General features: G+C 32.6%; 1 protein-coding gene across 1 annotated transcript; it reads left to right on the forward strand.

The window, feature by feature from the left end:
- The first annotated feature begins 9,693 nt into the window (after positions 1 to 9,693).
- On the forward strand, positions 9,694 to 18,651 carry LOC111291355 (alpha-N-acetylglucosaminidase-like). Its single transcript, XM_089768338.1, has 19 exons — positions 9,694 to 10,111; positions 10,196 to 10,272; positions 10,632 to 10,843; positions 10,961 to 11,082; positions 11,499 to 11,584; positions 11,839 to 11,933; positions 12,539 to 12,620; positions 12,892 to 12,998; positions 13,157 to 13,187; positions 13,957 to 14,074; positions 14,206 to 14,253; positions 15,049 to 15,157; positions 15,844 to 15,947; positions 16,267 to 16,365; positions 16,787 to 16,897; positions 17,277 to 17,509; positions 17,668 to 17,905; positions 17,991 to 18,069; positions 18,232 to 18,651. The coding sequence occupies exons 1-19, from the start codon at positions 9,893 to 9,895 to the stop codon at positions 18,474 to 18,476; spliced, it is 2,415 nt and encodes an 804-aa protein (XP_089624464.1). The 5' UTR covers positions 9,694 to 9,892; the 3' UTR covers positions 18,477 to 18,651.
- Positions 18,652 to 19,000: the final 349 nt, after the last annotated feature.

Below are 19,000 nucleotides of genomic sequence, written 5' to 3' on the forward strand. Positions count from 1 at the left end.
AACTGATGATTATGGCTGGGGAAGAAGATTTATTGGTGACTTAACCTATAAATGCCCCATATATGAAAGCAGCAGAAGAATCAGTAGAATGCTCTTACCGATCTTTTAAACCAGTAAATACAGTGGGAGAAAGACTTAAATTCAATCGAAATATAATTAATCAGATGGTTAACAATGGTTAGAGTATTAGGTTCGATTTAGGCAAAAGCCTTCAAGGGATAAAAGAGATTCCTAAGATTGAGGATTATAGTTGCAAATCTGGATTAGGTTATAATGTGAAAAAATGGTAGAACAACAGTAGAAGGGTAAAGAAAAAATCAATGATCTTTTCCCATTTGAATGAAACTTTTATTCTTAGAAGATACATACACTAAGAGCTGAAAAGGATATAAAAAAGAACCAAAATTAGAGGAAACTTTTACTAAGTTATCCATTCATATGATAGATAATGAAAGTCAAAATGAGGAAGCTTTGGTTTACCCCTGCCTGCTGGGATATGAATTGCAGAATTGAAGGGTCATCCAAATGCCTATTTTTATTAATTTTTTTAATTTAATCATATCTTCTAATTGCTTATGCCCAAAAAGCATTGGGATAAACTCTTATGTTTTGGCCTTTTATTTTCATTATTTTAATAAAAGTAGGAATATGCATTTTGTTTATTTTTTCCATTTCATTCATTATCCCATTAAAATTTCTTGCCAATATTTTTTATTCTATTAACTTTTAATTCCCCAAATGAATGCGAAGGTAATCATGATAATGATCTAGGGTTTAACTTTGAAATTTTAATTAATATTGATGAACTCAATATTGAAGAAGACTCTGAAAAATACACTTTGTCTGTGGATTTAATAAGGTTAATTGAACAAGAAGATAAATTCATTGAGCCTTATCAAGAAGTTGTTGAATTGATTAATTTGGGTGATGTTGAAAATAAGAAAAAAGTTAAGATTGGTACTTCACTCTTAGCAGTTGACCGACAGCGATTAGAGAATTTACTCCAGGAGTTTGAATGTATTTGCTTGATCCTACCAAGATATGCCTAAACTCAGCACTAAAATAGTGGAACATAGGCTACCATTAAAGCCAAAATACAAACCGATGTAGCAAAAGCTAAAAAGAATGAAACCAAAGATACTGCTAAAAATTAAAGAGAAAGTTAAAAAGTAATTTAATGTAAGCTTCTTGCAATTAGCCAAATATCCTAAATGGGTGGCTAATATAATACCTATCCCCAAAAAGGATAAAAAGGTATGGATGTGTGTAGACTATAGAGATCTAAACAAAGCTAGCCTTAAAGATAATTTTTCTCTGCCTCATATTGATACTTTAGTGGATAATACAGTCCGACATTCGATATTCTCTTTCATGGATAAATTTTTTAGTTACAATCAGATAAAGATGACCCGAGATGATATGGAAAAAATCACATTTATCATTATATAGGAAACTTTTTGCTACAAAGTTATGTCTTTTGGATTAAAAAATGCTAGGACAACATATCAAAAGGCTATGGTAACATTCTTCTATGATATGATGCATAAAGAGATTAAAGTGTATGTGGATGATATGATTATTAAATCTTAAAAAAGAGAGGATCATGTAGTCAATCTCAAAAAATTATTTAAAAGGTTGAGAAAGTTTTAGATCAAACAAAATCTAGCCAAATGTACATTTAGAGCTGGTCAAGGAAGCTGTTAGGATTATAGTCAGTGAAAAAAGGATAAAGTTAGATCTAGACAAAATCTAGGCTATCCAAAATTCATCTCTTTCAAGCACACAAAAAGAGGTTCGGGTTTTTTAGGCAAATTGAATTATATTTCTCGATTTATTTCTCAACTCACTCTTAAGTGTGATCCCATTTTCAAACTTTTTCGAAAGAATAATCTTGGGGAGTGGAATGAACGATGTCAAAAAACCTTCGATAAAATTAAATAGTATTTATCAAACCCTCCAATATTATCACCCTTATTTCAGAAAAACCACTGATTCTATACATAATAATACATTAAGGGTCAATAGGATGTGTACTAAGCCAACAAGATGAAACTGACAAAAAAGAGAAAGTTATTTATTACCTGAACTAGAAATTCACAGAATATGAATCTAAGTATTCATCACTAGAGAAAATGTATTATGATTTAGCTTGAACAGCTAAAAAACTCAAGCAATATATGCTTTACCATACGACTTGGCTCATAGCTAAATTGGATCCCATTAAATATATCCTCAAGAAACCATAAGAAGAATCCCAAGATGGCAGGTGATGCTTTTTGAATATGACATAATATATGTAAGCTAAAAAATAACCAAAAGAAGTGTCATTATTGAATTTTTAGCAAATAGGGTTGCTGATGATTATGAGCCCATAAAGCTTAATTTTTTAGATAAGGAACTAATGGCCATCTCAGAGTTAGAAGAAGATGATGATGAGGAAGAAATATGGAGGATGTATTTCGATGGGGCTGCCAATACCATAGGCCATGGAATTATAGCAGTTTTAATATCTCCAACAGAACATTACTATCTTATTACAATAAGATAGAACTTCTATTGCACCAATAATGTAGCTGAATATGAGGCTTGTGTTATGGGACTGCATGCTACTTTAGACAAAAAAATTGAAACATTAAAGGTGTTTGAGAATTCAGCTTTGGTTATCTATTAATTAAAAGGTGAATGGAAAACAAAAGATTCCAAACTCATCTATTATCACAAATACATCTTAGAAATGTGCAAACAATTCAAGGTAATTCAGTTTGAACACTTGCCTCGAAAGAAAAATTAAATTACAGATGCTTTGACTACCTTGGCTATAATGGTATGGATTAGTGATACTACTGAAATTTAACCTATCAAATTAGATATCAAAGACATACCAATACATTGTGCCAACTTGAAAGAAGAGGAGGATGGCCACCCCTGGTATCATGATATTATACGATATTTAAAGAATTAGTAGTATCCAGATCGAGCAATAGAAAGTGACAAGAGAGTCTTGCAAAGATTAACTATGAAATTCTTTTTAGATGAGAAAATTTTGTATAAAAGAGACAAAGATCAAGTGTTATTATGCTGTGTAAGTGCCTCTAAAGCTAAAAAGATTATTGAAAAAATTCATAACGGCATATATGGAGCACATGCAAATAGATATATGATGGCAATATAGGTTATGCGAGCTGAATATTACTAGTTAACAATGAAAAAAGATTGCATTGATTATGCTTGAAAATGCCATAAGTGCCAAATTTATGCTAACAAGATTCATGCCCACCTAGTGATTTACATGTCATAGCACTTTTTTAGCCATTTTCTATGTGAAGGATGGATATCATAGGTCCCATCACACCAAAGGCTTCAAATAAGAATAGATTCATTTTTGTGATAATTGATTACTTCACTAAATAGGTTAAAGCTGCCCCTTTCACAACTGTAATATGATCAGTGATTTATAAATTCATCAAAAGAGAAATAATCTACAGATATGGCTCCCAAAGAGAATTATCTCAAATAATGTTAGAATTTGAATAGCAAGATGATGCAATAAGTATGTGTGTAATTCAAGATCAAATATCACAATTCAACTCCGTACCGTGTAAAAATGAAAGGGGCAATGAAAGTTATAAATAAGAACATCAAAAAAATTTTAGAAAAGATGACTGAAACATACAAAGATTAGCATGAAAAATTACCTTTTACCCTATATGTATATCAAACTTCTGTACACACCTTTACTGGGATAACTTTTTTTTTTGTTTATGGGATGAAAGCTATATTGTCAGTAGAAGTAGAAATCACATCGCTAAAGGTCTTAAAGGAGGTGGGATAAAAAGAAACTAAATGGATTCAGGAATGCTATGAACAATTGAACTTTATTGAAGAGAAGAGACTGATGGTACTTTGTCATGGCCAATTGTATAAAAAAAAAATGATGATAGCTCATGACAAAAAAGTCAGATCTTATCAGTTTTGAGAAAGAGAGTTGGTATTAAAAAATTTTTTTAAATCAGTATGATGATAAAGGGAAATGGACCCTGAATTGAGAAAGACCATATGTTGTAAAAAGAGCCTTCTCAAGAGAAGCCTTAATTCTGTCAAAAATGGATAAAGATAAACTTTCTAGTCTTGTTAATTCTGATGCAATAAAGAAGTACTTTGCTTGAACTAAAAAAAAAAAAGAGTTCAAGTTGAAAACTTGAAAGGCTGCTTGAACCCAAAAAAAAAAAAAAAGTTCAAGTTAAAAATCTGAAATGACGACTTGAACCTACCAAAAAAATAAAAAAAAAAGGGTTTCAAGTTAAAAACCCGAAGAAAAATGGCTTGGATATAAAAGAAAAGGTTCAATTTGAAAACTTGAAAGGTAACGTGAATAAAATACGACATCATTTGGAAGGCATACCAGAGACAGTGAATTTTAAGAAGCTTTGAAGTGTCGGGGCATCGAGTTTTGATTAAGTTTTTTAAGGAGATCCTAGATTTGTTGTCATGATTATCTAATCATTTATCTTAGGGCATTGCTACCTAAATAACCGCTTTTAAATTTTTTTTTATCTCTATACCATCATTTGTAATTCATTGCTTATCCAAATAAATGAAAACCTTCTTACTATTATCTTAGTTTTATATATCGCTAATATATTTGTCATTTCTCTGTATACCTTGCCATGAATGAAAGAATTGTATAACTTACATTTCACACTTTGAAATTGAGATCATGAGTAATAATTGAACAAAATTATAAGAAATTATGTTATTTTGAAGGATTGAATAAGACAAGAACCAAAGATGAACTTTTCTAGAATAAGAGTAAAATAGCTCCCATAACCTTCTTGAGGATAAAGATAAGCATTCAGGCTAATAAAAAATGATTTTTTTGCCAAAGATATGCATTCAGGTTGATGAAAAAGGGTTTTTTTGCCAAAGATGTGCCTTCAGGTTGATAAAAAATGATTTTTTTACCAAAGATGTGCATTCAGATTGATAAAAGATGGTTTCTTTGCCAAGATGTGCATTCAGGTTGATAAAGGATGGTTTCTTTACCAAAAACGTGTATTCATTATGGTTTTTTCACTAAAATGTGCAATGTAGATGAATATTCAGGGTAATGAAGGATGATTTCTTTGCTAAAGATGTGTAAAAATGAGAATACAGAAGCCTTAGTACCATAATTAATGTTTCATTTGCATTATAGATAGAACATGCTTTTATATTATCCGATCACTTGATCTTGACTCAATTCAGATTATTTCTTATGATTCGTGGTTTCATTCTAGTCATTAATTTTTGACCTCAACTCGATCCTAGTCACTTTACTTTGACTCATAGTTTCATCCTAGTCACTTGATCTTGGCTTATCCAGATCATTTTTTATGATTCATAATTTCGTCCTGATCATTTATTTTTTACCTCAACTCAATCTTAGTTACTTTGTTTTGACTCGTGGTTTCATCTCGATCACTTGATCTTGGCTCAGTCCAAATCATTTATTATGATTTGTGGTTCCATCTTGATCATTTATTTTTAACATTGACTCGATCCTGATCACTTTATTTTGACTATGGTTTCATCCCGATTACTTGATCTTGGCTCTGTCCAGATCATTTCTTATAATTCGTGGTTTCATCCTAATCATTTATTTTCAATCTCGACTTGGTCCTGATCGCTTATTTTTTACTCATGATTTTGTCCCAGTCACTTGATCTTAGCTTAGTCCAAATCATTTTTTATGATTCGTAGTTTCATTTTGAACACTTATTTTCAACCTCGATCCAGTCTTGATCACTTTATCTTGACTTGTATTTTAGTCCCAGTCACCCAATCTTGGTTCAATCCAAGTTATTTTTCAAATTCAAAGGTCATACTTGATTCGACTCGAATAGAGTGGGTGTCTAGGTCTTTACAACATTCTTGCCTAACAAGGATATATAACTCTGTTCCAGCTGAGCCAATTAGTATGACCTAAGTTGGTCCAACCCTCGTTTGTGCCTAAAGTCGAGTCGCACCTCCAAGCCTTTACTCTAAACCAAGTTTTAGTTTTTTTTTTTGGTTAAATTCTTTATTTATCTATTTATTCATTTATTTTATTTATTAGTTTAATATTTATCTTTATTTATGAATATAGATATAAATATTTCAAGAAAAAACAAAAAAGCCTTATCAATAGATTGGAGGGCTATCATTTTAAAAAATAAAGTTTTACCAATGTATTGGAAAGCCTTATAAATTTTTTAAAAAAATTTTAACAATAATTTTTAAGAAAAAACCTTACCAACAAATTGGAGGGCTAATATTTTACTTTCAAAATAGGATTTTTACCACCATATTAGAAAGTCTTATAACTTTTTATAAAAAAAATCAAATTTGAAAAAAATAAAATAATATAATATAATATAATATTTTTATTTTTTTCATAAAATCCTACCAACATATTAAAAGATAATCTTTGACAAAAAATCTTACCAAAATATTAAAGGATATTTCTTATCATACACCAGGTATATAAAAATTTACACATACAAGCAAAATTAAATGAATTCGATGACGGAACCTCTTTAAAATATAACAAATAGTCTCCTTGAATACTTTTGATGTAAGAAAAAATTTCTAAATTTTTATCAATATATTGGAGTAATTTAAGAAAACTTTTCAATATTAAAATTATTTGGTAAAATTAAAAATATATTTTAAGGCTTGGATAACTTGAAATCAAACTAATATCATCTTTTGAATGAACACTGTGAGAGTACTATAACCTTCATCACATGTAACCATACTCCTGAACCAAACTTTGCTTTTGTGGACCAAAATCTACTATTTAGAATGCCTAAGTTAATCTTAATATTCCTCTTTAAAAGGAATAGATTCAATCAGGTAACTAATTACATCCAAAAAAAAATATATTAGTAATGACTTCTTTAATTTTCATCTAACGATAGGTCCATGGATCTATACGTTATGATAAATCTTATTAAGATATGATGCATTAAATGGGTGAAGCTCATAATTAATTTAGACATCAGCCCCATATAAGAATTCATATGTAACCCATAGCCTTCACATTTTTTTTTTTTTAAAGTGTCCAGTAACGTTATCAATCTAATCTTCTTATGTGATTGTAAGAAAAGCAAGGTGAACCCTTTTATAATAAATCTCATTTTTAAATATCTAAGTTACCCTTGATCCAAATATCTTGTGAGTCCAAACTTTGAAATATATATCATGACAACAAAGTTATATAAAAAGCATTTCTATATTATCAAATATCAACCAATAAACCCAGCCCTGTAAGACTTTCCTTTTCCTTTCTCCTTGACATTTATATTATGTAATTAGCTAGCTTTTGGTTGTACCGCGGGACCATCTTCATCATAAGAAATACAATTATACAAACTTGTTAGAGTGAAAACAGCATACTATAAAAGATAAGCTTAATTATATATACATATGGGAAAATTTTTATATACTCTCGTCTAATTTATTCATTTCACACTTTTATATAATATATAAGTTTTCACAAATCTGTAAAATAAAAAGTTAGTATGTGAAATGGGTAAATGAGATGAGCCTAAATAACACTTTCTTATGTATATTCAAATAATATAATGTTTTAGCATTATTTATTAGGTAGTTTTTTTTTTTTTTGTTGAAGAAAATTTTTATTTGTTTTTTCTTTTTGGCTCAATGGGGTCGACTCTTTTCTAAGCACTTCCATTTCTTTGCCAATAATAAACCGACTTGCATAATTTTCAAAAGCCTATCCACATGGTTTGTTGGTCCCATAAAAGAAAAAGTGATGGATCATAAAGCCTGATGATTTCATGCACGAATTTGTGTACTTAAGGCTTTTCACTGTTGCAAAACCTTTCTTTTCTTTTGGCTTTAATTAGGAAACCCTAGCTACAAGCACTTTTGTCGTTCAAGATTTCCTTGACCTGTCCTGTATTCCCAAAGGGGTAGCAGCTCTATAATTCTTTCAATACCATGTGACAGCTGGTCCTTGCTCACCTTCAACTATACATATATATGATGTCTCTGATGTAGGCTGAAGCTAATGAATGCACATTTATGAGTCTTATTTGACTGCATAGATTTCGTTGAATGGCTTGGAAAGTCAGTTGGAAAAATGCAAAAAGATTATAACTAGCACAAACAAGACACGACATTAATCCTCACTTGCAAGTGCTATACATACATTTATACATGTATATATATATATATATATATATATATATATAGAGAGAGAGAGAGAGAAAGAGTAGAAACGTAATTCTGGCTTTGCTCAGTTTTCTTTTTATTTTTCTTTTGGCCACAGAAAAAGACTTGCTTTCGCTAGAAAATGATGATAGGAGCCAAATGATCAGTCCCAAGTCATGACAAGATAAATTTTCTCGACTACGTGCTCGTGTAGGAATATGTTTGCTTAATTTCTTAACATTTTCTATAAGATTTGTTGCAACATAAACAAAACAAATGATGTTTGCTCGTATTTCACATGGGAATTGATCGACATATCAAATTTTAATTGAGTTGCTTCGAAAAAAAAAAAAGAAAAGAAAAGTTATGGTTGGTTGTGACTTATGACTCATATAAGCACTCCTCCAACTCATGTATAGTGTCTTATTTGATTTTGCACAAAGATTAAGAAATTTTAAATTAAATTTTTATTTTATTTTGTTATATCAAGATAACAAAATCTTAATACAAGTAAAAGAAAATGAGAAAGTCTAGTTCGAAATCAAAATCTTAATGTCTCATCAAACGTTTTTAGTTACTAGACCAAAGAGGATAACTTTTACTTTTATTTATTATAAAGTTTCTTTCTCAAATTACCTTCCCAACAAGAGAAGAAAGTGAATAGTTATAGTTAAAGCCTAAAGGATAATAAAGAAAAGTAAGAATTTTTTTTTTTTTTACAACAACTGAAAGTATACAAAACAAAACACTATATATGAGACGAATGGAGTATTAAGTAATGATATGATCAAATTATACAATTAGTTCCTTACTCAAATGAAATGATGAATTTAATCCCAATACATTAATATGTTCAAATATTGTCCCTTTACTTGGATTATTAAATTTTATCCAATTATTCACAGCGTCAGATTTGCACAGTTAACCTCGCTTCATGGGGTGGACTATGAAGAAAAGATATCGATCAACATGATGTGGCATTTTTTTCAAATTTTAAAATTTGAAAATGATGTCACGAAAATTTTTAGCTAATTTTTTGTTTATCCACGTTACTTTTAAACAATCTTTCTTAACGTATTTTTATGCATATTGATAAAAAAAAATACTACTACTTTGACCGGCTACCGCAACAGCTATAATTTTTTTTTTTTTTGAATGATGTCATGTAAGTCGCAATTTGTGTTAAAAAAAATTTTCCGCGTCGGATATGAAGTTCAAACATTTTGTATTATAATGTAAAAATAATAGTTAACAATTTTAGTCTTAAAAGCATTGCTTTCTTAACCTTAAAGGTCAAAGCTAAGGCCCAAGTCTTGATGAAATGGGAAAAACACAAAACGGAGAAGTTGGCCGCAAGGCCTAGTTGTTGTTAAATGGGTAAAATGATGGCCCATTAGATCCGGTTATTGGTCTGAACCCAAGTTCTCACAAATGCCCACCCCAACAATTTTCAAATTCTGTTCTGTTTTATTGCTTGTTCTTGGATAGTTGATACCCACTCTAGTGTTGTCTTTTCGCACGCTCAGGCCGGCCATGAATTTGTCTGATGCTCTTTGTAGAATCTCCTGGATCTCATTCGCTTCAATGATTCCATTTCATTTTTGTAAAGAGAATCGCCTCACTCTCAACTCAGTTCCTAGGTCAGGATTCCTTTACCTCTTTCTTCCTCAACCTCTAAACTCCATCGCCCACCGCCATGGACTCTCCACTTCCCGCCATTTCTCTCTTCTTCCTTTTCTCGTTCCTTTCCTTAGCTTACTCCTCCACCATCGGGGTCCAATACATTTCGAAGCTTCTCGAAATTCAAGACCGCGAGAGAGCACCTCCTTCGCTCCAGGTTGCGGCTGCTCGTGGCGTTCTTCATCGCCTGCTTCCTTCTCACTCTTCCGCCTTTGAATTCCGGATCATTTCTAAGGTGCTTCCTTCTCACTAGTCTGTTTGGCTGCCTAGATGATGAATTGAAGGATTAAACTCTCTTATTAACTGCATCTTTCTGTAGGAGAAATGCGGTGGGGGAGCTTGTTTTATTATCAGAAACCATCCTTCTTCTTGTAAACACGGAGCTCCAGAGATTCTGTAAGTAAAGATTTATTTGTTTCATGTCGAAGTTTTCGTATTCAATGACATTAACTAGTGTTGAAGACATTCCCCTTTGCTAAATTTAGTTGATTTTTTGTAACAACATAGCAATTCAAAGACTTTGATTGCTTAAGTCAACATATGAACTTACTTGAGATTGTGGCAGTGTTTTATATTTAACACACTGAGGTCATAGAAATTGTAGGCAATGCATAATTTCTTTTCCGCTTTTGGCCATAACTGAAATTTATTAAATCTCCTTGCCTTACATGAAGAAGCTGTATGCAAGTAAGTGTATGTCTAATGTAGAGAATGATAATTATCTTCTTCATGCTTGTATGGCTGATCTGGAGCAGAATAAGTGGTGTCACTGGGGTGGAAGTTTTGGCTGGTCTGCACTGGTACTTAAAGTATTTGTGTGGTTCACATATATCCTGGCAAAAAACTGGTGGTGCGCAGCTATTTTCAGTACCTAAGTTAGGCTCTCTTCCTTGTGTTCAAGATGCGCAAATCTTGGTCCAGAGACCCATTCCATGGAGTTACTACCAGAATGCTGTTACATCAAGCTGTGAGTTTCTGCTCTGAGTGTCCTTTCTATCTCCCATAAGTTATTAATGCCTTTGGAAATATTTCAAAATTTGGTCTGATTAATTGTATATGCACTTTATCTGTTGGCCTTTGAAAGATACTTTTTCTTGGTGGGACTGGGAAAGATGGGAACAGGAAATTGACTGGATGGCTCTCCAAGGTATCAACTTGCCACTAGCATTTACTGGGCAAGAAACTATCTGGAAAAAGGTTTTCCAGGTAATTTCCTCATATAAAGTATCAAATTTTGACTAACTTAGCTCACTTTCTTCAATTTGCCTTTGTCTTTTCATCTTTTCTTGCCTGTGGAGAAAAGCTAGTTACATACACAGCCCTCCACCATGCCGCAACCCTGCTTCCCTTCCTCATGCATGTCCTGAAATTTGAAAGATCTCTGGCATTAGTGGGATGCCACTCATTAGGCATCCGTGTTACCAGCTTAGATACTCTTTTTTTTCCTTTTAGGTTGCCTTCACAAATGAGATATAGATCTACAAGGATGGCATAGCTGAGCAGGGCTTAAATGCTTGTTACATGCTCTTTCTGAACTTCTAGTTGAACCTAATTATAAATAATGTTCTTAAGTTGGGTTCTTTAGATTTAAGTTTTTCTTATCAACTTTTTATCTCAAGCAGAAATTCAATGTAACCGATTCTGATTTGGATGACTTCTTTGGAGGCCCTGCATTTCTTGCTTGGTCACGTATGGGAAATTTGCACGGGTAAGCATTTTGGTAAAAGTTTTAGAAGATATTTTTGACTTTGGCTTGATTAATTTGGGTTTTAGCCAACATGGTAAGTCTAATATCAAAGCATTTTAAGATCATGGTAATGGAAAATGTTTTTAACTTCCTTTCAATCAGATGACAGTGAACGTTTTTCTAATGGCTTATTGTAATAATCCAGGATATAGAAATTTTGGGTTGTGATGACATTATTGTGATTTCCTATCTAATAAGTGTTACTTCAATCACAGATGGGGTGGACCACTGCCACAAAGTTGGTTTAATGAACAATTAAATTTGCAAAAGAAAATTCTTGCCAGAATGTATGAACTTGGAATGACTCCAGGTACCAATTGCTATTACCATCCATTATTTTTTTTTCTCAGCAAAAAGGTTGCTATCCATTGCTTTTCAATTTTTCTTTCATGAATTAAATTGCTTTGCAATGTCAATTTGTTACTACTTTAGAATACCTGAAAACTACTTTTCTCTTTTCAATTTTGTTACTACATTAGAATACCTTAAAGATCTTAATCTTTTTATCTCAATTCTGCCCATTCCTTTCTCTTTTGGTCTTTGAATGAACAAAGAAGTATTTTATGAATTCTTCCATAGAAAAGTAGTCATTGCTTGGATCTTTTGGTGATTTTGGTAGGTTGTGCTCCATAATATCAAGTAGGCATATTTACTTGGTTTCATCTGAACCGGTAAAGCATTACAAGAGGTCATATAGGTATCAAACAGAAATAACTCACTGACACACAAAATTATATCAAGTTCTTTGTAGGAAATAATGGCAAGATTGGTTCTAATTGTTGATTTGGAATTAGCTTGTAAGCAAGAGGTGGCATCACCTGTCAAGGATCTAGGAAACTATTTTAACACTTATTCTATCAATTTTCTTTCCTGCTTGATTTAACAGTTTTAAAATTTTGTGAATACATTTTGCAGTCCTTCCAGCTTTTTCTGGCAATGTTCCTACAGCATTAAAAAATATATTCCCTTCAGCAAAGATAACACGCTTGGGTAATTGGTAAGTTACATAGCACTCTGAATTGAACAAATGACTTTGCTTTTGATGTCTCTAAATTATATTGTTGACTTGTCATTAACTCTTATTTTCTCCAAGGTACAGTTAACTTGGCAAGAATACTTGCTTTGAAGTGTTTGCAGTTTTAGGCTTTCTACTTCATCTGATGGAACATAGTAGTTGGAATTTTGGCTTTCTTATTCAAGTTGAGAATTTTTACAAATTTAACAGGAGACTGGAACCTCATAATATATTTATATGAACTGATCTCCAGGTTTTCTGTTAAAAGTAACGTTAAATGGTGTTGCACTTATCTTCTTGATGCAACTGATCCATTGTTCATTGAGATTGGGAGAACTTTTATTGAGGAACAACTGAAAGGTGTGATCCTTCAAGTTCATGGTCCTTTATGTCTATTAGCTTTTTCTCTTCTTTATCATGCACATAGAAGTTATTAGGTTTTTCTTTCCCTTCAAAAATAATTTATGCAAGTCTTTTAAACTTTTCTTTCTATGTTTTGGGCTTCCATCTTTGGTCAGAATATGGAAGGACAAGCCACATTTACAACTGGTAAGATTTTTTCCTCTTTCAATTCTCAACTTTAAAATTTTAAAGATCTGTTTTCATTAACTTGTAATCAATAATCTCCGATATGGTGGTCATTCCAATCTGTAAAAGTCACTAAATTGCTCCCTCAGTAGCATTTTATTTGGCTTTGATTCCTTTTCTAGAAGGCCTAATTTACTTATTTACTGCCGTGAGTAGATAAGCTTTATTGTTAGTTAGTATATTTTACACCCATTGTTTTGTTAAAAAAAATTACTTGTAAAAGACAACAAAATCAATACTTATTATGCTTACAGAACTTTTTGATGCTTTTAATGATGTTTTCTTAAAATCTGTTCAAGTCAAATGGGTTCAAGTAAATTGGAATGCATGAAGCAGTTTATGAGGCTATTTTGGTTCCATATTATCCCTTTTTTATTAAACATGTTGTAGATTCGACATAGCATGTTATGGCTTAAAAATTATGAGTGATAATTGTTATTATGCTTTTGTTAGCTCAATGGACTGCTTTTCTATTAATCTTGTTTCCACTTATTTATTCAATTGTTTCTTCCTCTCTACCTCTCTGCATTTGGCCTCATCCTGCACTAGAGGATTAAAACTTGGACCACAATGACCCTTCAATAAAACCATCCATTCTTTTTTACATGTTGCCATCTTGTCTATAGAAACTGTGTTCCTTTGCCATTTATAGATCTAATATATTAAGCAATTTATCACTCTGTTTATTGCTTTATTTCTGCATTGTTTTTATATGTGCTTAACCATACAGTGATACATTTGATGAGAATACCCCCCCGGTGGATGATCCAGCATACATCTCCTCATTAGGTGCAGCAATCTTTAGTGGAATGCAGAGTGGTGATGACAATGCTGTGTGGCTAATGCAGGTCAATAGATCAAATCTCACTCACTATGTCATATGATATGCACCATGTCATTGCTCCATGTATCCTGAAATCTTTATAGAGTTCATTTCCTTTTGTTCTGATTTTCTAACTGATTGAAACTTTTTCCACAGGGGTGGCTGTTTTCATATGATCCATTCTGGAGGCCTCTACAAATGAAGGTTATATCCATAGGATTTTTTTTCTTTTACTTGTCTGTGTTGGTCACTGCATTTCCAATCTCTAATAGATCAGCTTTTCGTCTTATATGTTGATTTGGTTTTATTATTCTATTCCAAGTATCTGCAACTTGAACCAAAGTTGATAAGTTTTTCAGTTTTGATTGCCATAACTGAAGGTTTAAAGCATAGTGGGAAACATTTGTGTGAAGAGAAACAGGTGGGAGGGGGAGGGGCCTACAGTGTGCGGCCATTAACTTTATTTAATTATGTTCCAGTCATATATGTGATTATCAAGTGAAAATGCAAACAGATGTCTGGCCTTGATATATGCTTAAGCTCACTACCATAGCATATTGGTTGCCCTTCAGAGTTTAGAGGTTTAAAGGAACTTATTTCACAGCTCACTTTTAGGTATTTTATATGTCAGTAAAGTTACATTTCCAATCATCACTCAAATAGCAATTAGTACTGAACTTCTTCAAAACTCTAAACCACATTCAATACTTTCCTTTCGGATGAAAAGATCTGGGCAATTAGCTTTCCATGAAGCTATCATGATGTTATGATGTTATTGTCTAGAATTGGAGTCCATACATATTGCTGTTTTCTAGTATGAAATTGGATAATTTATGTAAATATGTGTTTGTTTAAATGAAATCATATTTGTGCTTATATGCACAAAAGATATGAGCCTGTTCGGACATTATTATGCATTCTGGCGTTTTCTTTTTTCTTATGTTTTGAAGAAAAAAAAATATCTTGTTCATTGACCGACAGTAACTATGATTTCCTCAGGCACTTCTGCATTCTGTTCCCTTGGGAAAGCTGGTTGTCCTTGATTTGTTTGCTGAAGTGAAACCCATCTGGATTACATCAGAGCAGTTTTATGGTGTTCCTTACATCTGGAAAGTGATTGTTCCATTGTTTCTTTCCTTTTTTCAGTTCTATACGCAAAAATCAACATGTTGCTATATTCCTGTGTCCACAAGTTTCTATCAATAATTTTAATCCTTAAATAGTAGGAAACTTATCAGTTTAATAAATATGGGTACAACATTTACACTGGACCTTGGTGTTAAACAACTCCTAGATAATAGTTGTTCTACATGATTACTTTTCTCAGGTACTAAAGCTGGAAATGAGGTGGGTCAAATAGGTTCAATTGCTTAACTAACTTCAAGATGAGATGCTTTTAGGGATTATGAATGATGATTTTCTGGATTTCTTCCATCACTTAGATTGTAAGATATCATAGTTTTCTATCTTATAGATTGATGATGCATACTCCTGGTTGTCTCCATTTCAACAGATGAAGATGCTTGGGATGGTCCTCTTATTTATAGTGTGTGCTTTAACCATTGAACAAATCCATTTGGAGTCATCTAAGATGCATTTGGTTCTTATTCCACACCCCAACTCCCCTAAAGAGTATAGAATAAGAAAAACAGCATCTAATGTGCCTACAGAATTTAATTTTCAGGACTAAAAGTAATGTTGTTCTTCTATTGCCGACCTCAAGCCAAGCAAATGGAGTTGTGGAACTTGTTCTCTTTTTTTTTCTCATCTGATTTATTGGTGTGCTCCTTTACAGGTGCATGCTACATAACTTCGCAGGAAACATTGAGATGTATGGAATTTTGGATACAGTAGCTTCTGGGCCTATTGAAGCTCTTACTAGTGAAAACTCGACAATGGTAAGTTATATTACATATTTTCTAGTTCCAAAATATCATCAAATGGTTGTTGGATGTCATAAGATTTAGTGGTCTTGCCACAAATATCAGTAAGCAATTGATATACAAAATTGTGCTCATTTTAATCATAGGCTGGAACATTTACTCCCCTTTTCATGTCAATGTGCATGCATGAATGTATAAGCATTAATTGCCATGCAGACAAGTTTTCTTGGAACTGACTCTTCTGGTCATTTGAAATTTATTTGCAATGATTTATTTATTTATTTATTGATAATTTATATATCTTTTTTTGACTTAATCAATAATTTCTGTTAAGGTTGGCATTGGAATGTCGATGGAAGGTATAGAACAGAATCCAATTGTCTATGATCTCATGTCTGAAATGGCATTTCAGCACAAAAAGGTTGATGTCAAGGTAATTTTAAATTCTTACACATTGCCCTATATGCGGTATGTGCTATTCACCATTATTATTTTAGTAAAGATGCATGTAAATTGGGTTAAAAGGTCCTAGATTTGAACCTCTGTTTCTTTATGTCTGAATAGGACAGGTTATGAATTCTGTTCTTTCATTCGGATTCTTCTTGGAAAATTTGTTCTAAGGAGATAAAAGTAATCAAATGGCAGGGCAAGAATGATTATTATTAACCCTGAACTCCGTACAGGAGAAGTGAGAGGATGGGAAAGGAAGGGTGGAAAAGGAAGAGTGGAAAATAATTCTTCTACTTGATAGGACAGAATACGCGAAGGAACAGAAAGTGTGGAGGCATGCATTTTCAATCGAACTAACTAATTTGTAAACTAACCCTTTTTGTTTATTGAAATACATCTTTCAGTCATGGATTGAACTTTATATAGCAAGGCGTTATGGTCGATCCATTCCTTCGATAAGAGATGCATGGAGTATATTGTACCACACAATCTACAATTGCACAGATGGAGCCTATGTAAGTTCTCAAACTTCTTCAAGTGTTTCTTTATTTCTTTCTTCATTTTTTTTCTCGCTGTGTAATATCTTGTCAAGTAGTTCTGCCATATTAGGCTTTCATCCCCACAACTTCCTCATACATGCAAGGATTTTATCTTGTGTTGTGTGTATACCTAATGCAGCTTATATAGCTTTATCATGGTATGGGTCAATGTCCATCAGTTCCTTGAGCACAAGTGACTGGTAATTGGAGGCTGTACCATGCACAATAGTCCATCAACCTTTATTAAAATCTTTCTGTCAAGTAACATATACAGAATGGTTTTTTCTTTACACAATTACAAGCATATGTTTATCATCTTTATATATAAAGTTGATAATTGATCACATTTGAGCAGGACAAAAATAGGGATGTTATTGTGGCATTTCCAGACGTCAGCCCATCCTTTATTTCATCGCCAAGTGAGAGTTGTCAACACTATGGTAAACCAACGTCAAGAAGAGCCGTACTAAGGGAGAAAACAGATTCATACGATCAACCTCATCTGTGGTATTCAACTTCTGAAGTGATAAAGGCACTAGAACTTTTTATTGCAAGTGGGGATGAACTATCAGCAAGCAACACTTACAGGTAGATTTTTGGTTTCAAAGTACCATGTGTTTTAGCAACTCTTTGCCAATTGTGATGTATTGTAGAACTTCTAGCATGTGCGTTCTCTATCAGCCATAGTTATTCTTCTTTTCATTTGATTTTTTTTTCTTTCGTGCCGCTCAACTTTCGATGCCCAGCTATGACTTAGTTGACTTGACTAGACAAGCTCTGGCTAAATATGCAAATGAGCTATTCTTAGAGATCATAGATGCCTATCAGTTAAAAGACGTTGATGGGGTAACCTCTCTCAGTCAGAAGTTTTTAGACCTTGTTGAAGATATGGACACTCTCTTAGCTTGCAATGATGGGTTTCTTCTGGGACCATGGCTAGAAAGTGCTAAACAACTTGCACAAAATGACAAAGAAAAAAAACAGGTTAGAATCCCATTAAAGTTATATATGACTACTCAAAATGCAAGCAGATTTTGATAATTTTAATGGGTGTGATCTGAAAATGCAGTTTGAGTGGAATGCAAGGACTCAAATAACTATGTGGTTTGACAATACAGAGGAGGAAGCAAGTCTACTTCGCGATTATGGTATTTTTCACCTCTCTGCCTGAGTCATTCTTCGAAATTTCTTGGTTATGGTGCATATACCATCAGGATTGTCGGACTTGGGTGCTATTTTAGGACCCACAATTTTCTGCTCAAAGTTGCAATGCCGTAATTTACTTTCTCTTTTTCTTGAATTCTATTTAGGGAACAAGTATTGGAGTGGACTGCTACGAGATTATTATGGCCCCCGAGCAGCAATATATTTCAAACTTTTGATAGAAAGTCTGGAGGAGGGCGAGGACTTCAAGCTGAAGAAATGGAGGAGGGAGTGGATAAAGCTGACAAACAATTGGCAGAAAAGTCGGAAGTTGTTTCCGGTAGAAAGAAATGGAAATGCTCTTAGCATATCGCGGTCGCTATTCAACAAGTATTTGAGTTCAGATTCTTGAAATGAACTGTGATAAATTTAATAAATTTGCTCATCCAGAATCACAAAACAAAATGAACTGTTTTCGTGAAGGAAAAATATGCTAGAATTAGTTCTGATGTAGCAAAAATTTGTTGTAAAATATCACTGCTACGTCTTCTCCTGATGCTTTAATGAAGTTGCAAGCTGCCCTTCCAAAACTTCGTTTGTTCCTTTTTTTTCATTTTCGGTTTTCAATTTTTGCAGGGGCCTTGCATTCCTTACTTTCCTCCCTTGATTTTAGGTAAAATAATATTTGCAAATTTGGTGTGAGGAATTGGTTACATCAGTCGTTATATTTTAGTTATATCAAAAAATTATATATTTAAAAATAATTTTTTTTAATGAATTTGATAGTAAATAATATCGATTATTTTTATAAATTTCGATTGATTTTGGTGAATTTTGATAAATTAGTAGGTTTCAAAATTATTGATTGTTTTCATTAGTTTCGATTGATATCGATAAATTTTAGTATATTAATATGTTTTGATCAGTATGTGAATA

The sequence above is a fragment of the Durio zibethinus genome, chromosome 11, assembly GCF_047325235.1.
Source record: "Durio zibethinus cultivar Kanyao isolate XHJ-2024 chromosome 11, ASM4732523v1, whole genome shotgun sequence".
In the NCBI taxonomy this organism is placed as follows: Eukaryota; Viridiplantae; Streptophyta; class Magnoliopsida; order Malvales; family Malvaceae; genus Durio; species Durio zibethinus.

Bases quoted from the DNA above. Each gene is read 5' to 3' on its own strand.
- LOC111291355 (XM_089768338.1), top strand. From the start codon at position 9,893: ATGGACTCTCCACTTCCCGCCATTTCTCTCTTCTTCCTTTTCTCGTTC. The intron at 13,188-13,956 runs GTAAGATTTTTT...TTAACCATACAG, and splicing joins ACAAGCCACATTTACAACTG to TGATACATTTGATGAGAATA. The intron at 15,158-15,843 runs GGAAAGTGATTG...TGCTCCTTTACA, and splicing joins TTATGGTGTTCCTTACATCT to GGTGCATGCTACATAACTTC.